We start from the raw sequence: 14,006 nt of genomic DNA, 5'->3' as shown, positions 1-14,006 counted from the left end.
CCATGTGTCCAAACCATCCCAATATGCTTTCAACCCTATCTCCCAACTCCCTTTCCACCTCCATTCTCCTCACCTCGTTTCTCAATCTATCCAGCATAACCCCTATCAAACTTCTGAGGCACCTCATCTCAAACACATTCAGACTCATCCTCTCTTTCTTATGTTCCATGTTTCTTCCCCATACAGTGCTGTCGGCAAAATCAATCCTTCATACAGTTTCCTCTTAGTATCCATTCCCAAATTGGATTAAAAACAGAAAGAGACAGGGAGAAGGAATCATGTTTTTGCCCAAGAAAAACTTTAATGTGAGGAAGGTTACAGAGGGTAAAAACAGTGTGGAAATGATCATTATAAAAGTTGAAGACAGCGAGATGAAAAGTAGAAAGTTTGGTGATTTGTGTCCCCTCCCCCCAAAACGGGCTCTTGGAAAGAGGGCAAGGATTCAAAAATGTTAGAAGATACAAGGCATTATATGAGATGCTGAAGGATGGAGATAACCTGGTATTTATGGGAGATTTTAACTGCAAGATCAGTTGAGAAGAGATGACAGTGAAAGGCGGAGAGGATCTATGGGTAAATGTGTTACTTGACATGACTATAGAACATACAATGACACAATGGGTAAAAGAAAATACCCGATATAGAAGTAATGAAGAACTGTCAAAACTGGATATAGTATTTACAACAGAACCTGAAATTGTGGATTAAATTGAATACAAGACACCATTTGGGAAAAGTGATCACATACTAATAGAGGTTGAACTAAAGGAGGAAATATATATAGAAATAAGAAATACTGATGTACAACAAAACAGACTTTGGGAAACTGAGAAATTCAGAATGCAAATTGGGAAAATTCTACAATAATGAGGCACAATTGGAAGATAAATGGATGATTTTGATGGAAATTTATGATGAAGGAGTGGATAAATATGTACCAAGACAGAAACGGGAAAAGGTGTACATTAAGTGCTGGTTCAACAGAAGATGCAGTGAGGCAAAATTTGAAAAGATAGAGCTTGGAAAATATGGGTGGGGAGATAAAAAAAACAAAAACAAAAAAAAAACTGGAAAGTGGCATATATGAACCATAGAAATGAATATGTAAAAGTGTGCAGATAGGAAAAAAGAAACTATGAAAAAGACATCATAGAAAAATGTAAAGATTGATCCCAACTATTCTATAGATATGTGAATGATGAACTCAAAAATACACAGGAAACGGTGAAACTACGTCATGGAAAATAGAATATACGGAAGATTTAGAAATGGCTGAAGTCATAAACAACCACCTCAGGTCTGTTTTCACTAGAGAGAAAGTACAGCATTGGAACAAAGGAAGTGAGGTGTGATTCCCCCCCCCCCCATAAAATCATTCCCTCCCATTCCATCCCTAAATACATTCCACTCCCCTCCACCCTCCCTCCCATCTAAAATATGGGTGGGGAGATTGAAAAAAAAAAAAAAAAACTGGAAAGTGGCATATATGAACCATAGAAATGAATATGTAAAAGTGTGCAGATAGGAAAAAAGAAACTATGAAAAAGACATCATAGAAAAATGTAAAGATTGATCCCAACTATTCTATAGATATGTGAATAATGAACTAAAAAATAAACAGGAAACTGTGAAACTACGTCATGGAAAATAGAATATACGGAAGATTTAGAAATGGCTGAAGTCATAAACAACCACCTCAGGTCTGTTTTCACTAGAGAGAAAGTACAGCATTGGAACAAAGGAAGTGAGGTGTGATCCCCCCCCCCCCATAAAATCATTCCCACCCATTCCATCCCTAAATACATTCCACTCCCCTCCACCCTCCCTTCCATCTTAGCACCTCCTGGATGACGGGTCATCCCTTTACCTTGTCCACTGCACTGGGTCAGAAGCAGTGTCGCAAGACACAGCACATCCACAGCAAGGCCACTTCATTAAATCGGCGACCCCCCCCCCCTGCATAAAAGTAGAAGATGGGGAGAAATCCCTTCGGGCTGCATCAAATTTTGCTCACACATACAACCTTACCCCCCCCCCCATCCTCCCACCCATTCCACCTCATGCATCAAAACATCATCCATATACAGGTACTCCTCGTTTAACGACGACAATTGGGACCAGCGCACCGTCGTTAACTGAATTGGTCGTTAAGCGAAAGTGTATACATATACGTACATGTACTGTATGTACAATGTCCAGCAATACATGTATCTTTATTTTCGTGTATTTTCCCTCTTTTATACAGTACATTAAAGCTTTATTTACTGTTTATTTACGGTGGTTAGGTTCCTAAAATTACCGTATATGACCAAATCCGCGTATGCTGACATTCCATATTGAATACCGGGGTATTTTTTTAGTTTCGACCATGGGCGCAATATAGCAATAGAAAATTAATTATTAATTTTGTAAATTAAAATGTATCAACATAATATGCAATTTTGTGGGCAGAAATGTAAGTAAAAAATACCTTGCTACAAGAAAATATGCTAATGAACGAAGTCGGTAGCATAGGCTCGGGACGGCATCTTGTCGTCTGCCAATGTCTCTCACGATGATGACGAGCCGGATGACATTTAATTTGCAGGTAATGATTTATTAAACACAGGTTAGGTTAGTTTAGTTTAGGTTAGAAGAATTAATTTATCATCCTTTCATTTCTTCGACATTGGCATCTATCATAACAAACATGGTGTACCATTCGTCCGACATGACTTCATTACTTACGAAATCTGTTTTAGCATTTTTTTTTTCATTTCCGCTCACAAAATTGCATATTATGTTGATACATTATAATTTACAAAATTAATAATTAATTTTCTATTATTATATTGCGCCCATGGTCGAAACTAAAAATTTACCACTACCGGTATACACTGTACCCCAGGTAGTTTTTGCAGCTTGCAGGATGGTAATGTAGACCTAAGCTTCAGAACACTTTACCTCACAGCTAATATCCACCGTACAAGTTCATTTATAACATCATACAAATTTGCCTCAGCCAACTTAATTATCTTACACGACGTCGTAATTTTGGGAGATTTACGTTAAACGACATCATAAAGCCCGTCGTTACTCCGAGTTGTCGTTAACTGAGTAGGTCGTTAAATGAGGAGTACCTGTACAACCGTTCTCCATTCACCCCAGTCTTCTGTCCTCTCCCATCCTTCCTCAACAGGCATTCCCCTCTTCCCCAAAGCCCCCTTCACCCCATCCATCCATCTCATCCTAAGACGTCCCCTCATGATCACTTCCTCCACATCTGCCTTCCATACCTCTTTTACTAGTCTTTCTTCACTCATTCTTTTCTTGTGTCCAAACCATCCTAATACTCTTTCATCAACCCTATCCCCCAACTCCCTTTCCACCCCTGTTCTCCTCCTCACCTCCACATTTCTTACTCTAGCCTAGTAACCCCCATATTACTTCTTAGAAACCTCATCTCAAACACATTCAAACTCCTTCTCTCTTCTCTCTATGTTCCATGTTTCTGCCTCATACAGTGCTGTTGGCACAATCACTCCTTCATAAAGTCACCTCTTAGCATCCATTCCCAAATGTCTATTCCTCACTGCACTTTTTAATCCACCAAGGCATTTACTCGCTTCTCTCAATCTACATTCTTCCACCTCCACTCTACCTTTTCCTGCCACATTTGCACCCAAGTATCTAAAACTATCCACTTCCTCCAGTCGCTCTCCCTTAATGCTCACTTCCAGTCTACTGCCACTTTCACCCCTTGTACATCTCATCACCTTAATTTTACCCACATTTATCTTTAGCTTTCTTCTATCACACACTCTCCCAAACTCTGTCACCAACTTCCTCAATCCCTCTTCCAATCCTGCCACAAGCGCATTGTCGTCGGCAAACAACAGCTGGCTCACCTCCCACTTTTCTCCATTTTCTTTAACCATCTCCAATCCCTGACCCACCACCCTTGCATTTACCTCTCGCACCACCCCATCCATGTACAAGTTGAACAGACAGGGCGACATAACACATCCCTGATGAAGTCCCACCTTTACCTCAAACCACTCACTCTCTCCATTTCTAATCCTGACACATGCTCTACTACTCTCGTAAAAACTCTTGACAGCTCCTAGAAGCTTTCCTCCTAATCCATATATCCTCTAAACCTCCCATAGTGCCTTCCTGTCTACTCTGTCGTAAGCATTTTCCAGATCCATAAAAGCCCAAAAAAACATCCTTCCCCTTTCCTATAGCTTTCTCACATATTTGTCTTACCACAAAAATCTGATCTACACAACCTCTACCCATCCTAAATCCACACTGTTCCTTACCAATTACTCCCTCTGTTCCTCTCCTAATCCTCTCAATCAGGATCCTCCCATAAGCCTTCCCAACTATACTTAACAAGCTAATCCCTCTGAAACTACTACACTCACACTTGTCCCCTTTTCCCTTGTAAAGTGGAACTATACAGGCACTCCTCCAGTCCTCCAGCACTCTATCCTCTCTCCAGCAAACATTAAATAACCTCACCAGCCAGTCCACCATCATTGTACATCCTTTTTTTTTTTTTAAACATTCTGCATGGCATCAATCCAGACCAGGTGCCTTACCTGCTTTCATCATCTTAACAACTGCCTTCACTTCATCCTTCATTATTTCTCCTCCATTTTCCTCACTCATCACTGTCATTTTCTTAGCATTTCCTACTGCAACTATCTTCCCCTCACTATCCTCCTTCACATTTAGCAACTCCCTAAAATACTCTGCCCATCTTCCCCTTACTGCCTTCTCTTCCATTATCAACTCCTCATCTGCACCTTTTACCTTTTCTTCTCTACTTGATTCACCTCCTCTTTCTCTTTTAATTTCTTTCCGAAACATCTTTTTATTACTTTCAAAATTTTCCGTTATACTGTTACCCCATTTCTCATCTGCTCTCCTCTTTGCCTCCTTTACCTTGTGCTTTACTTCTCTTTTCTTTTCTTTGTACCTCTCATATGACTCCCTTGTCCTATTTTGTAACCAATCTGTGAAAGCTTGCTTCTTCTCTTCTTTGTTTCCTCATCCCACCATTCATTACCCTTCCTTCTATTTCCTCCTGTCCTTCTTGTTCCACACACCATCTTTGCACACTTTGTGACTCCCTCCTTGAACCATCCCCATTCCTCCTTCACTCCCTCCCACTCCTCTCTCAGCTTCTTCTTGTACTCCTTCTCCTTTTCCTTTTCATTTAAAGAGTTCACTCTAAGCAACTCCCTACCTTTTGTCCTTTTCCTCTTTCTCCATCTATCCTCCACTCTCAACTTACCTTCCACCAAAAAATGATCTGCTATTCCCCCACCCTCTCCCCTTAGCACATGTACATCCTTAACTCTCCTATTATACTCCTATCTACCACTACATAGTCCATTAATGCTCTATCTACCACTCTTCCATCCACCACCCTCTCCCATGTGTACTTATGCTTGACTTTCTTCTGAAACACTGTATTTGCTATCATCAACAATGACACAAAAAGAAATAATGGATCAACTAACGAACCTTGATGTCAGGAAAACACATGGCCCAGATGAAAATGCAAATTAGATACTAAAACAATATAAAGAAGAATTAATGGACAAAATATATAACATAATAAGTTCACTTAAAGAAGGAAAAATGCATATATATATATATATATATATATATATATATATATATATATATATATATATGAGGAAACAAAGAAGAACCAACAAATTATAGACCAGTCTTCATTATAAGCACTGTTGCCAAAATTTGTGGAAAAAATTATCAAGAATAGATGGGTAAAACACCTAGAAGAAAATGGATACCACATTACACGAGAAGAATTGGAACAGAACATAAAAATCTTGGAAATTTGTGTGGACCCAAGAAAATTAAAGATAGTCAAGGCCCTTTACATCAAGCACAATTGCTAAAATATGTGAAAAAGTCAACAAAAGTAGATGGACTAAACATCTGGAAGAAAACAATATACTGAATCTAGAACAATTCAGTTTTAGACAAGGAAGATTAAATGCCACAAACTTAAAAGATATAATGCAAGAAAGGGATGGATGGGCAGATAGTGTTTTCCTGGATTTTCAAAAGGCATTTGATAAAACACCACACAAAAAAAATATAAAAAATAAAATAAAATAAGAAAACTCAAAACAGGAGGAGGTGTATGACAGTATAAAATCAGTACAAAGGAAGTAAAGAAAGTGGGATCTGAAAAAGACCTGGGAAAAATCATCACAAATGACATGTTTCCCTATAAACAGATATACAAAATTGTTGGAGAATCCTACAGCTTGCAAAGGTCAATAAAGGTGGCTTTTACCTACTTGGATGAAGAAATGGTGAAGAAAATACTAGTCACACTAATAAGCCCCAGACTGGAGTATGCTGCTACACTATGGTCACCCAGTATAAAAAAAAATATTAAGAAAATTGAAAGAATCCAAAGAGCAACTGCAAATATAGCACCAACACTTTCAAAACTGTCATATGAGGAGATATTGTCAAAACTGAAATTACTGACACTGGAACAGAGAAGAGAAAGAGTGGACTTGTTAATGATCTATAGAATCATGAAAGGCATGAAAGTCCTTGATAGAGAAGATATATTGGGATAAGAGAATTACAAGGGACATGAAAAGAAACTCAAAAGAACAGTTATAGAAGAGACCTAAAAGAAAAAAAGCTTTCCACACAGAGTGGTGGATGTCTGGAACAAACTGAATGAAACAATAGTGTGTGCAAAAACTATACATGAATTTAAGAGCAAACTAGACATTGTGAGATACAAAGATGGGACATTATGAGCATAGTTCCCCTTTCCATAAGATACAACTAGGTAAATACACACATATATATATACACAATATAGCCTACAAATATTTAACATGTTTACATATTCTGTGTGGTATAACTTTATTTTGAGATATTCTTCATGTCCTGACTATATTAATGTTTACAATTGTATTTTGCAGTATTGGAGAAAACTTGAAATTGCTACTGGATAGACCAGATGGATTATATTGTTTCCGCCTACACCGTGATCGCATTTATTATGTCTCAGAAAAAATTATGAAGTGTGCAGCTACAGTACCACGGTCAGACATCATAAGCTTAGGTATATGTTTTGGGAAGTTTACCAAGACGGGAAAGTTCCGGCTACACATCACTGCACTTGACTACCTTGCTCCGTATGCTCCAGTAGGTGTCAAATAATTGCCTTTTTATTCTTTAAAAATGTAATATTTATATTGAAAGTTACATATCACTAATGAGATTCCTGTTCTTTTAGATTGTTTCCCCTTATCACTTCATGGGGTCACCATATGGTGAAATAGCAGAGATAACCAATTCTGGCTTTCAGGTGCTGGTGTAGGAAAACTGTTCCTTGCTGCAATGTGGCAGGGGACAGGATGACTTTTCATCCATGTGGTGTTGAGATGGGTTGGTGAATGAATAGGTTGTGTTTTTAATGTAGATATGTGGACAATGCATTTAAGGAGCTGGAGCACTGCACGAGCATTTTCTGTTTAGACATACAATGCAACATTTCACAATTTCATTTACATCAATATCCATATAGGTTAACAACTGCACAAGGTTAATTCATTTTATCCTACCAAGGAGTGGGAAGGCAATGTGCAAAATGTAATGTAATCTTCTTCGATATAATTCTGTTCATCATCCAACAACTTTGGAACCTTATATGATTACTGCAGAAGTACTGTTTAATATTATCACCTTTAATGGGAGCTCAAATTTTTATTCCCATTTTATTATATTTGTATATGTATATATATATATATGTATTATGAGGCAACTGTGTAAGGTAGCGTGTTTTTCAAAAGTCTGAGACAATACATCTGGTATATACATCTATACAACCCAGCATGCATTTTTTTTTTTTTTTTTTTTTTTCCTTCTTATTCTGACACTTGATCTTACATTAGAGAACTTTGCAGTGGTCATTGCAATATAAAATCAGTCACTGACGTTCAACATTTGAACATACAACCACTCCTCGTTTAACGACGACAATTGGGACGAGCGCGCCATCGTTAACCGAATTGGTCATTAAGCGAAAGTGTATACATATACGTACATGTACTGTATGTACAATGTCCAGCAATACGTGTATCTTTATTTTTGTGTATTTCCCTCTTTTATACAGTACATTAAAGCTTTATTTACTGTTTATTTACGGTGGTTATGTTCCCAAAATTACCGTATATGACCAAATCCGCGTATGCTGACATTCCATATTGAATACCGGGGTATTTTTTTAGTTTCGACCATGGGCACAATATAGCAATAGAAAATTAATTATTAATTTTGTAAATTAAAATGTATCAACATAATATGCAATTTTGTGGGCGGAAATGAAAGTAACAAATGCCATGCTACAAGAAAATATGCTAATGAACGAAGTCGGTAGCATAGGATCGGGACACCATCTTGTCGTCTGCCAACGTCTCTCACGACGACAACAACGAGGATGAGCCGGATGACATTTAATTTGCAGGTAATGATTTATCAAACACAGGTTAGGTTAGTTTAGTTTAGGTTAGGCGAATTTATCATCCTTTCATTCAGGGCTGCGGAGTCGGATGGTATAAGGTCCGACTCCGACTCCTTTGATTCCTCCGATTCCGACTCCTTTGATGACTCCGACTCCGACTCCCGACTCCTTAACTCCTTGACCCCTATGTGGAAATCTATTCTGCAGATCCATTTACCAGCCTCCCACACCTATTCAGGAAGCATTTTATAAATATTTTTCATGTATATTATTTTTTACGTGAAACATTCACTTGTATGATAAATGTACTCACATATACACTCAACCAGCTTTATATATGTATATGCACACAAGCACGTATATTCGTATAAACATATATACAGGTAAACGTCGACTTACGATGGCATTAGGTTTCGATAGAGCCATCGTAAGACGATCTCATCGTAAGTCGATCCCCACTCTGTTCCGTGGTCACTGTACCTAGCCTACCTGTATATTAACCACCAGAGATACTGAATATAGCCTATTAAACATGTACAGTAGTTTATTTAATTATTTTTATCCTTTTTACCATATTCAAACACTATAATATGTATTTTCAGTACGGACCTTAAATCTCGCGGGCAGCAGCCAATGCCAGCCGTACGACGTGACGTAATAATACTCGCATCATAAAATATAGTCACCGCTTATATCGATCGTTCTCTCTTTCACCCGCGAATTTTGAAAACCACAGAGAATGAATCATTTGAGAGAATGTAAAAACACAGGGGCGACTACAATAAATATAATCAAGACGCCGATATGGCAGCGTCGCGAATCCACTTGCTCCTCATGACGCCTACGTGTGCGGCACCGTATGGAAGGGGTTAAATTATCATATCGTCGTCGTCGTTGTCGTCATCGTAAAGTCGAACAATCGTAAGTCGCGGCCATCGTAAGTCGACGTTTACCTGTATATATTAAATATATAATGGTATTATTTATGCTCATGATCATCTACCAGCTTATGAGCACTTTCAAATCTGTCATGGTAGAGTTGCCACTTCAAGCTAGATATTTTCTTTTTCCTTTGTGCCCTTCCCCTCCCCCCCCCCCAAAAAAAAATCATCTGTTATTTCATTTGTCCAATCTCATAAACCTTCTAGCACAATATTAGGAAAAAATGTGACAAATCATGATGAGGAAAGGTTAATGGAGGATGCCCTACCTAGTACTTACTGCAGAATTAATTTCACCATGTTATCATAAAAACCAGGAATCAGTTCAGGAAAGAGAGACAACCTTCCCTTGTGCACACTGTTCATATCTGCTGTTGTTCCTCCCCTTTTCAGTCATCTTCAAATGGTGTGACATATGCTCTAATGTCACTCCTATCTGGCCTCTGAGACTGGTCAAAGTTTATCTCAGGGCACTTCCGTTGACTTTTACATACATGATACAGTGCATACGTAGTGGATATATACTATTGTCTACACTGTCATGTACGTGTGTACATGATGGAGTTCTAGATGTTAACATAATTTGAATTAATTAGACTGTCAACAAAGGTAAAGTAGCCAGTTTAAATTATTTAAAGATAAAAATCATCTCTATCACTTGACAGTTGACAAATTATTCAGGAATTTGAATTAATAATTATATTTATTGAGTATTTATTATAAATAGAAATACATTCCACTGGCTATAACTCCCATAGTATAGAATGAATGAAATATTAATACAAACTACATTTTGGAAACTTCTATAAATGGTACATATCCTGTAACTAGCTATAAAACTATTCTATATTGGACGGTTATTAAATTTTCTCAACACAAAACGTATCAATTTTTTTTAGATTTTTTAAACTTGGAATAATGAGACCTGCTTTCTATTTGCACAATAGCAACAAATTATTTCACAGTGCACATCTATAGACAGTATTTTACAGCTATTGTTGGCTTACAAGTTACTGTAATGGTAAAAATTCAGACAAAGCTTTCAAGAATATAACAAAATATATATACTGTACCTTGAATACACCTGTATTATTACGTTAATAACTAGGTTAAAGATTCAACTATAAAAATTTCTTATAATAAAATATTTTATATGTTCCTTGAATCTACCAGTATTATTACGTTAATAACGAGGTTAAAGCTAAAATCTATACAGATTTCTTATTTGTGAACATTAAAAAAATAGGCTTTATTCATAATTATAGAACTTATAGACTACTCAATTGAAATTTGCAAATAAAAAAAATAGTATTTTAAACTGATATCATCCTAATGTGATGAAATGGTTGGTTAGATTAGCCTATGAGAAATATAGGTTAGAGTCCTAGACTACCCTATGAATAGAGGCAGCCTATAGTCAAGGAAAAACAGATTCGACCCTACAATTTATGGTAAAAAGAAAGGTAAGTGTGGATTATAAGGTTATTTTGGGATTATCTTTTTTTTTTTTTTTTTAACGAAAAACGAAATAAAATGAATAAAAATAAAACGATAAAATAATTAAAAAAATAGAAACAAAATGAAAATAAAAGAATATTTTTTTCATTAATTCATTTGTTTTATTTTTTTATTTTCTTTATTTTTATCTATTTATTATTTCTTAAAGAACCCGATAAACAACATGTACCAAAAGAAATAGGTTTTATCTGTATATATATATAGATATATATATATATATACTGTATATACACTCTCTTCATCAAAGTTTTAAAAATAATACAAACTGCTAATGATTCGCTAGGTTAGCCTATCTCATAATCAGCATTTATCATACAACAGGTAGGTCTTTACAATTGGCCTAGGCTACATCACTGAGAAAGTAGGAAACTTTGGCAAAGTAATCTAAATTGTTCTTGCATCCAATGCTTATTGTTTACCAATTCCTACAAAAAGAAACATAGCCAAATCATGCAAACTGTTTATCTTGTAGGTAATATTTAAGGTCCGGTAGTCACTCAATAGGCTACTATCAATAGTAGGGTTTTACAGACTATTCCGTATACCAGTATATCAATATTTGTCTTTACCAAGGTCACATTACACAATGTACAAAATTTGGCCTAAATATTTTCTTTTTACTATTATTAAGAGATTAAAAGAGGAAGGGAAGTTGATTCAAGTAGGGAAGAAAAGGTAAAAGGCAAAGATGAAAAGATGATAATGGAAGAGGAAGCGATAAGGGGAAGATGGGCAGAATATTTTAGGGAACTGTTGAATGTAGAGGAAGATAGGGAGGGAATGGTGATAGCAGTGGGAGGCGCAAAGAAAATGACAGTGATGGGTGAGGAAAATGAGGGAAAAATAAGAAAAGATGAGGTGGAAGTAGCGATTAAAATGATGAGAGTAGGTAAGGCACCTGGGTTAGATGGGTGTCATGCGGAGTGTCTGAAGAAGGGAGGTAAAGTAATAGTAGACTGGTTAGTGAGGTTATTTAATGTATGTCTAAGGGAGGGTAGAGTACCAGAGGACTGGAGGAGTGCATGTATAGTTCCGCTTTTCAAAGGAAAAGGGAACAAGTGTGAATGTAGTAGTTTCAGAGGGATCAGTTTGTTGAGTGTAGTTGGGAAGGCGTATGGGAGAGTTATAACTGAGAGAATTAGGAGAGGACCAGAGGAAGTAATTGGTGAGGAGCAGTGTGGGTTTAGGAGAGGTAGGGGCTGTGTGGATCAGATTTTTGTGATAAGACAGATTTGTGAGAAAGCTTTAGGAAATGGTAAGGATGTCTTTTGGGCCTTTATGGATTTGTAAAAGGCTTATGATAGGGTAAACAGGTATTGGGGGAAAGCTGTTAAGAGCAGTCAAGAGTTTTTATGAGAGTAGAGCCTGTGTTAGAATCAGAAATGGAGAGAGTGAATGGTTTGAGGTAAAGGAGGGACTACGTTAGGGATGTGTCATGTCGCCATGGCTGTTCAATGTGTATATGGATGGGGTGGTACGGGAGGTAAATGCAAGAGAAATGGGCAGGGGACTGGAGTTGGTTGCGGAAAATGGAGAAAAGTGTGAAGTAAGTCAGTTGTTGTTTGCCGATGACACTGCACTTGTGGCAGGGTCAGAGGAGGCATTAGGAGAGTTAGTGACTGAGTTTGGGAGGGTGTGTGATAGGAGAAAGTTGAAGGTGAATGTGGGTAAAATTAAAGTGATGAGGTGTACAAGAGGAGAGGATGGTGGAGAGTTGGAAGTAAGTCTTAAAGGGGAGAGGCTGGAGGAAGTGGATAGCTTTAGGTACTTGGGGTCATATGTGGCTGCAAAAGGAGTAGAGGTAGAGGTAAGCTGTAGATTGAGAGAAGCAAACGGATGCCTTGGGGGATTTAAAAAAGTAATGAGAAATAGACATTTGGGAATTAATGCAAAGAGGAGATTGTATGAAGGGGTGATTGTGCCGACAGTGCTGTGTGGGGCAGAGACATGGAATTTGAGAGAGGCAGAGAGGAAAAGTTTAAATGTGTTTGAGATAAAATGTCTGAGAAGTATGGTGAGGGTTACAAGGCTGGATAGAGTGAGAAACGAGGAAGTGAGAAGGAGAGCTGGGGTGGAAAAGGAGTTGGCTGAGAAGGCTGATGAAAGACTATTAGAATGGTTTGGACACATGGAAAGAATGGATGAAGGAAGACTGGTGAAAGGGGTATGGAAGGCAGAGATGGAGGGAGTGAATTTGAGAGGACGACCGAGGATGAGATGGATGGATGGGGTGACGGGCGTTGAGCAAGAGGGGAATGCCTGTGGAGCAGGGAAGGGAGGTGGCAGAAGATAAAGATGAGTGGAGAAGGGCTGTGTATAGATGATACTGTGATGAAAAGAAAGGGAAGGGATGGGAGGATGGGGGAGTTTGGGGAGTGGGAATGTGTGAATGATACTTTGACGCAGCCCGAAGGGACTTCTCCCCGTCCTCCGTTTTCTATGTGAGGGGACAGAGAGAGAGGGGTGGCCAATTAAGTGAAGCGGCCTTGCTGTGGATGTTCTGTGTCCTGGATTGCATCTGACCCAGGGTGGTGGGCGGGATGCAGGGATGACCCGTCGTCCACGAGGAGCTAAGATGTGAGGGTGGAAGGGATGATGGGTGGGAATGGGTTTATGCCTTTGACTTGGCTACCTCACTGATAAGGGGGAAAAAGCCTTTTGTATATAGATAGATAGAATTATGGTTATGGGTTAAAGTATAAATATCTGGTACACTTAGGCCTAATTTGCAATTGTCTTTATACCATAATCAGTTTTGAATTAGATTAAAATGGTTCGTGATTTTCTTTACTCTGATTTCTAATTTTCATTGCTTCACTTGTAGGCCTATTGTATTCACTAGTAACCATGATCAGTAGCCTGTTTCTATTTTGTATATTTCAAACCACTAAATTTCTTAGATAAATGTATGATTTTCATATTCTGAAGTAGCTTTATCATAATCTAGCATATTTCTATTAAAGGAAAATGTGATATAACTACCGAAAATGAAGGAAAAGAAAATTCACTGGGAGACACTGCTTCAGGCA

General features: G+C 37.8%; 1 protein-coding gene across 1 annotated transcript in view; it reads left to right on the top strand.

The window, feature by feature from the left end:
• Positions 1-14,006, top strand: part of LOC143018948 (60S ribosome subunit biogenesis protein NIP7 homolog) — a 51,751-nt gene that overhangs the window by 14,979 nt on the left and 22,766 nt on the right. Inside the window, exon 2 of the mRNA XM_076174604.1 lies at positions 6,975-7,200. Coding sequence (XP_076030719.1) covers positions 6,975-7,200 — 226 coding nt within the window. The remainder of the gene's footprint in view (positions 1-6,974; positions 7,201-14,006) is intronic.

The sequence above is a fragment of the Oratosquilla oratoria genome, chromosome 1 (assembly GCF_046742065.1).
Source record: "Oratosquilla oratoria isolate Oo_2021 chromosome 1, ASM4674206v1, whole genome shotgun sequence".
Taxonomy (NCBI): Eukaryota; Metazoa; Arthropoda; class Malacostraca; order Stomatopoda; family Squillidae; genus Oratosquilla; species Oratosquilla oratoria.
Note: the sequence above shows the minus strand (reverse complement) of the source record. Positions and strands in the feature narration are given on the sequence as shown.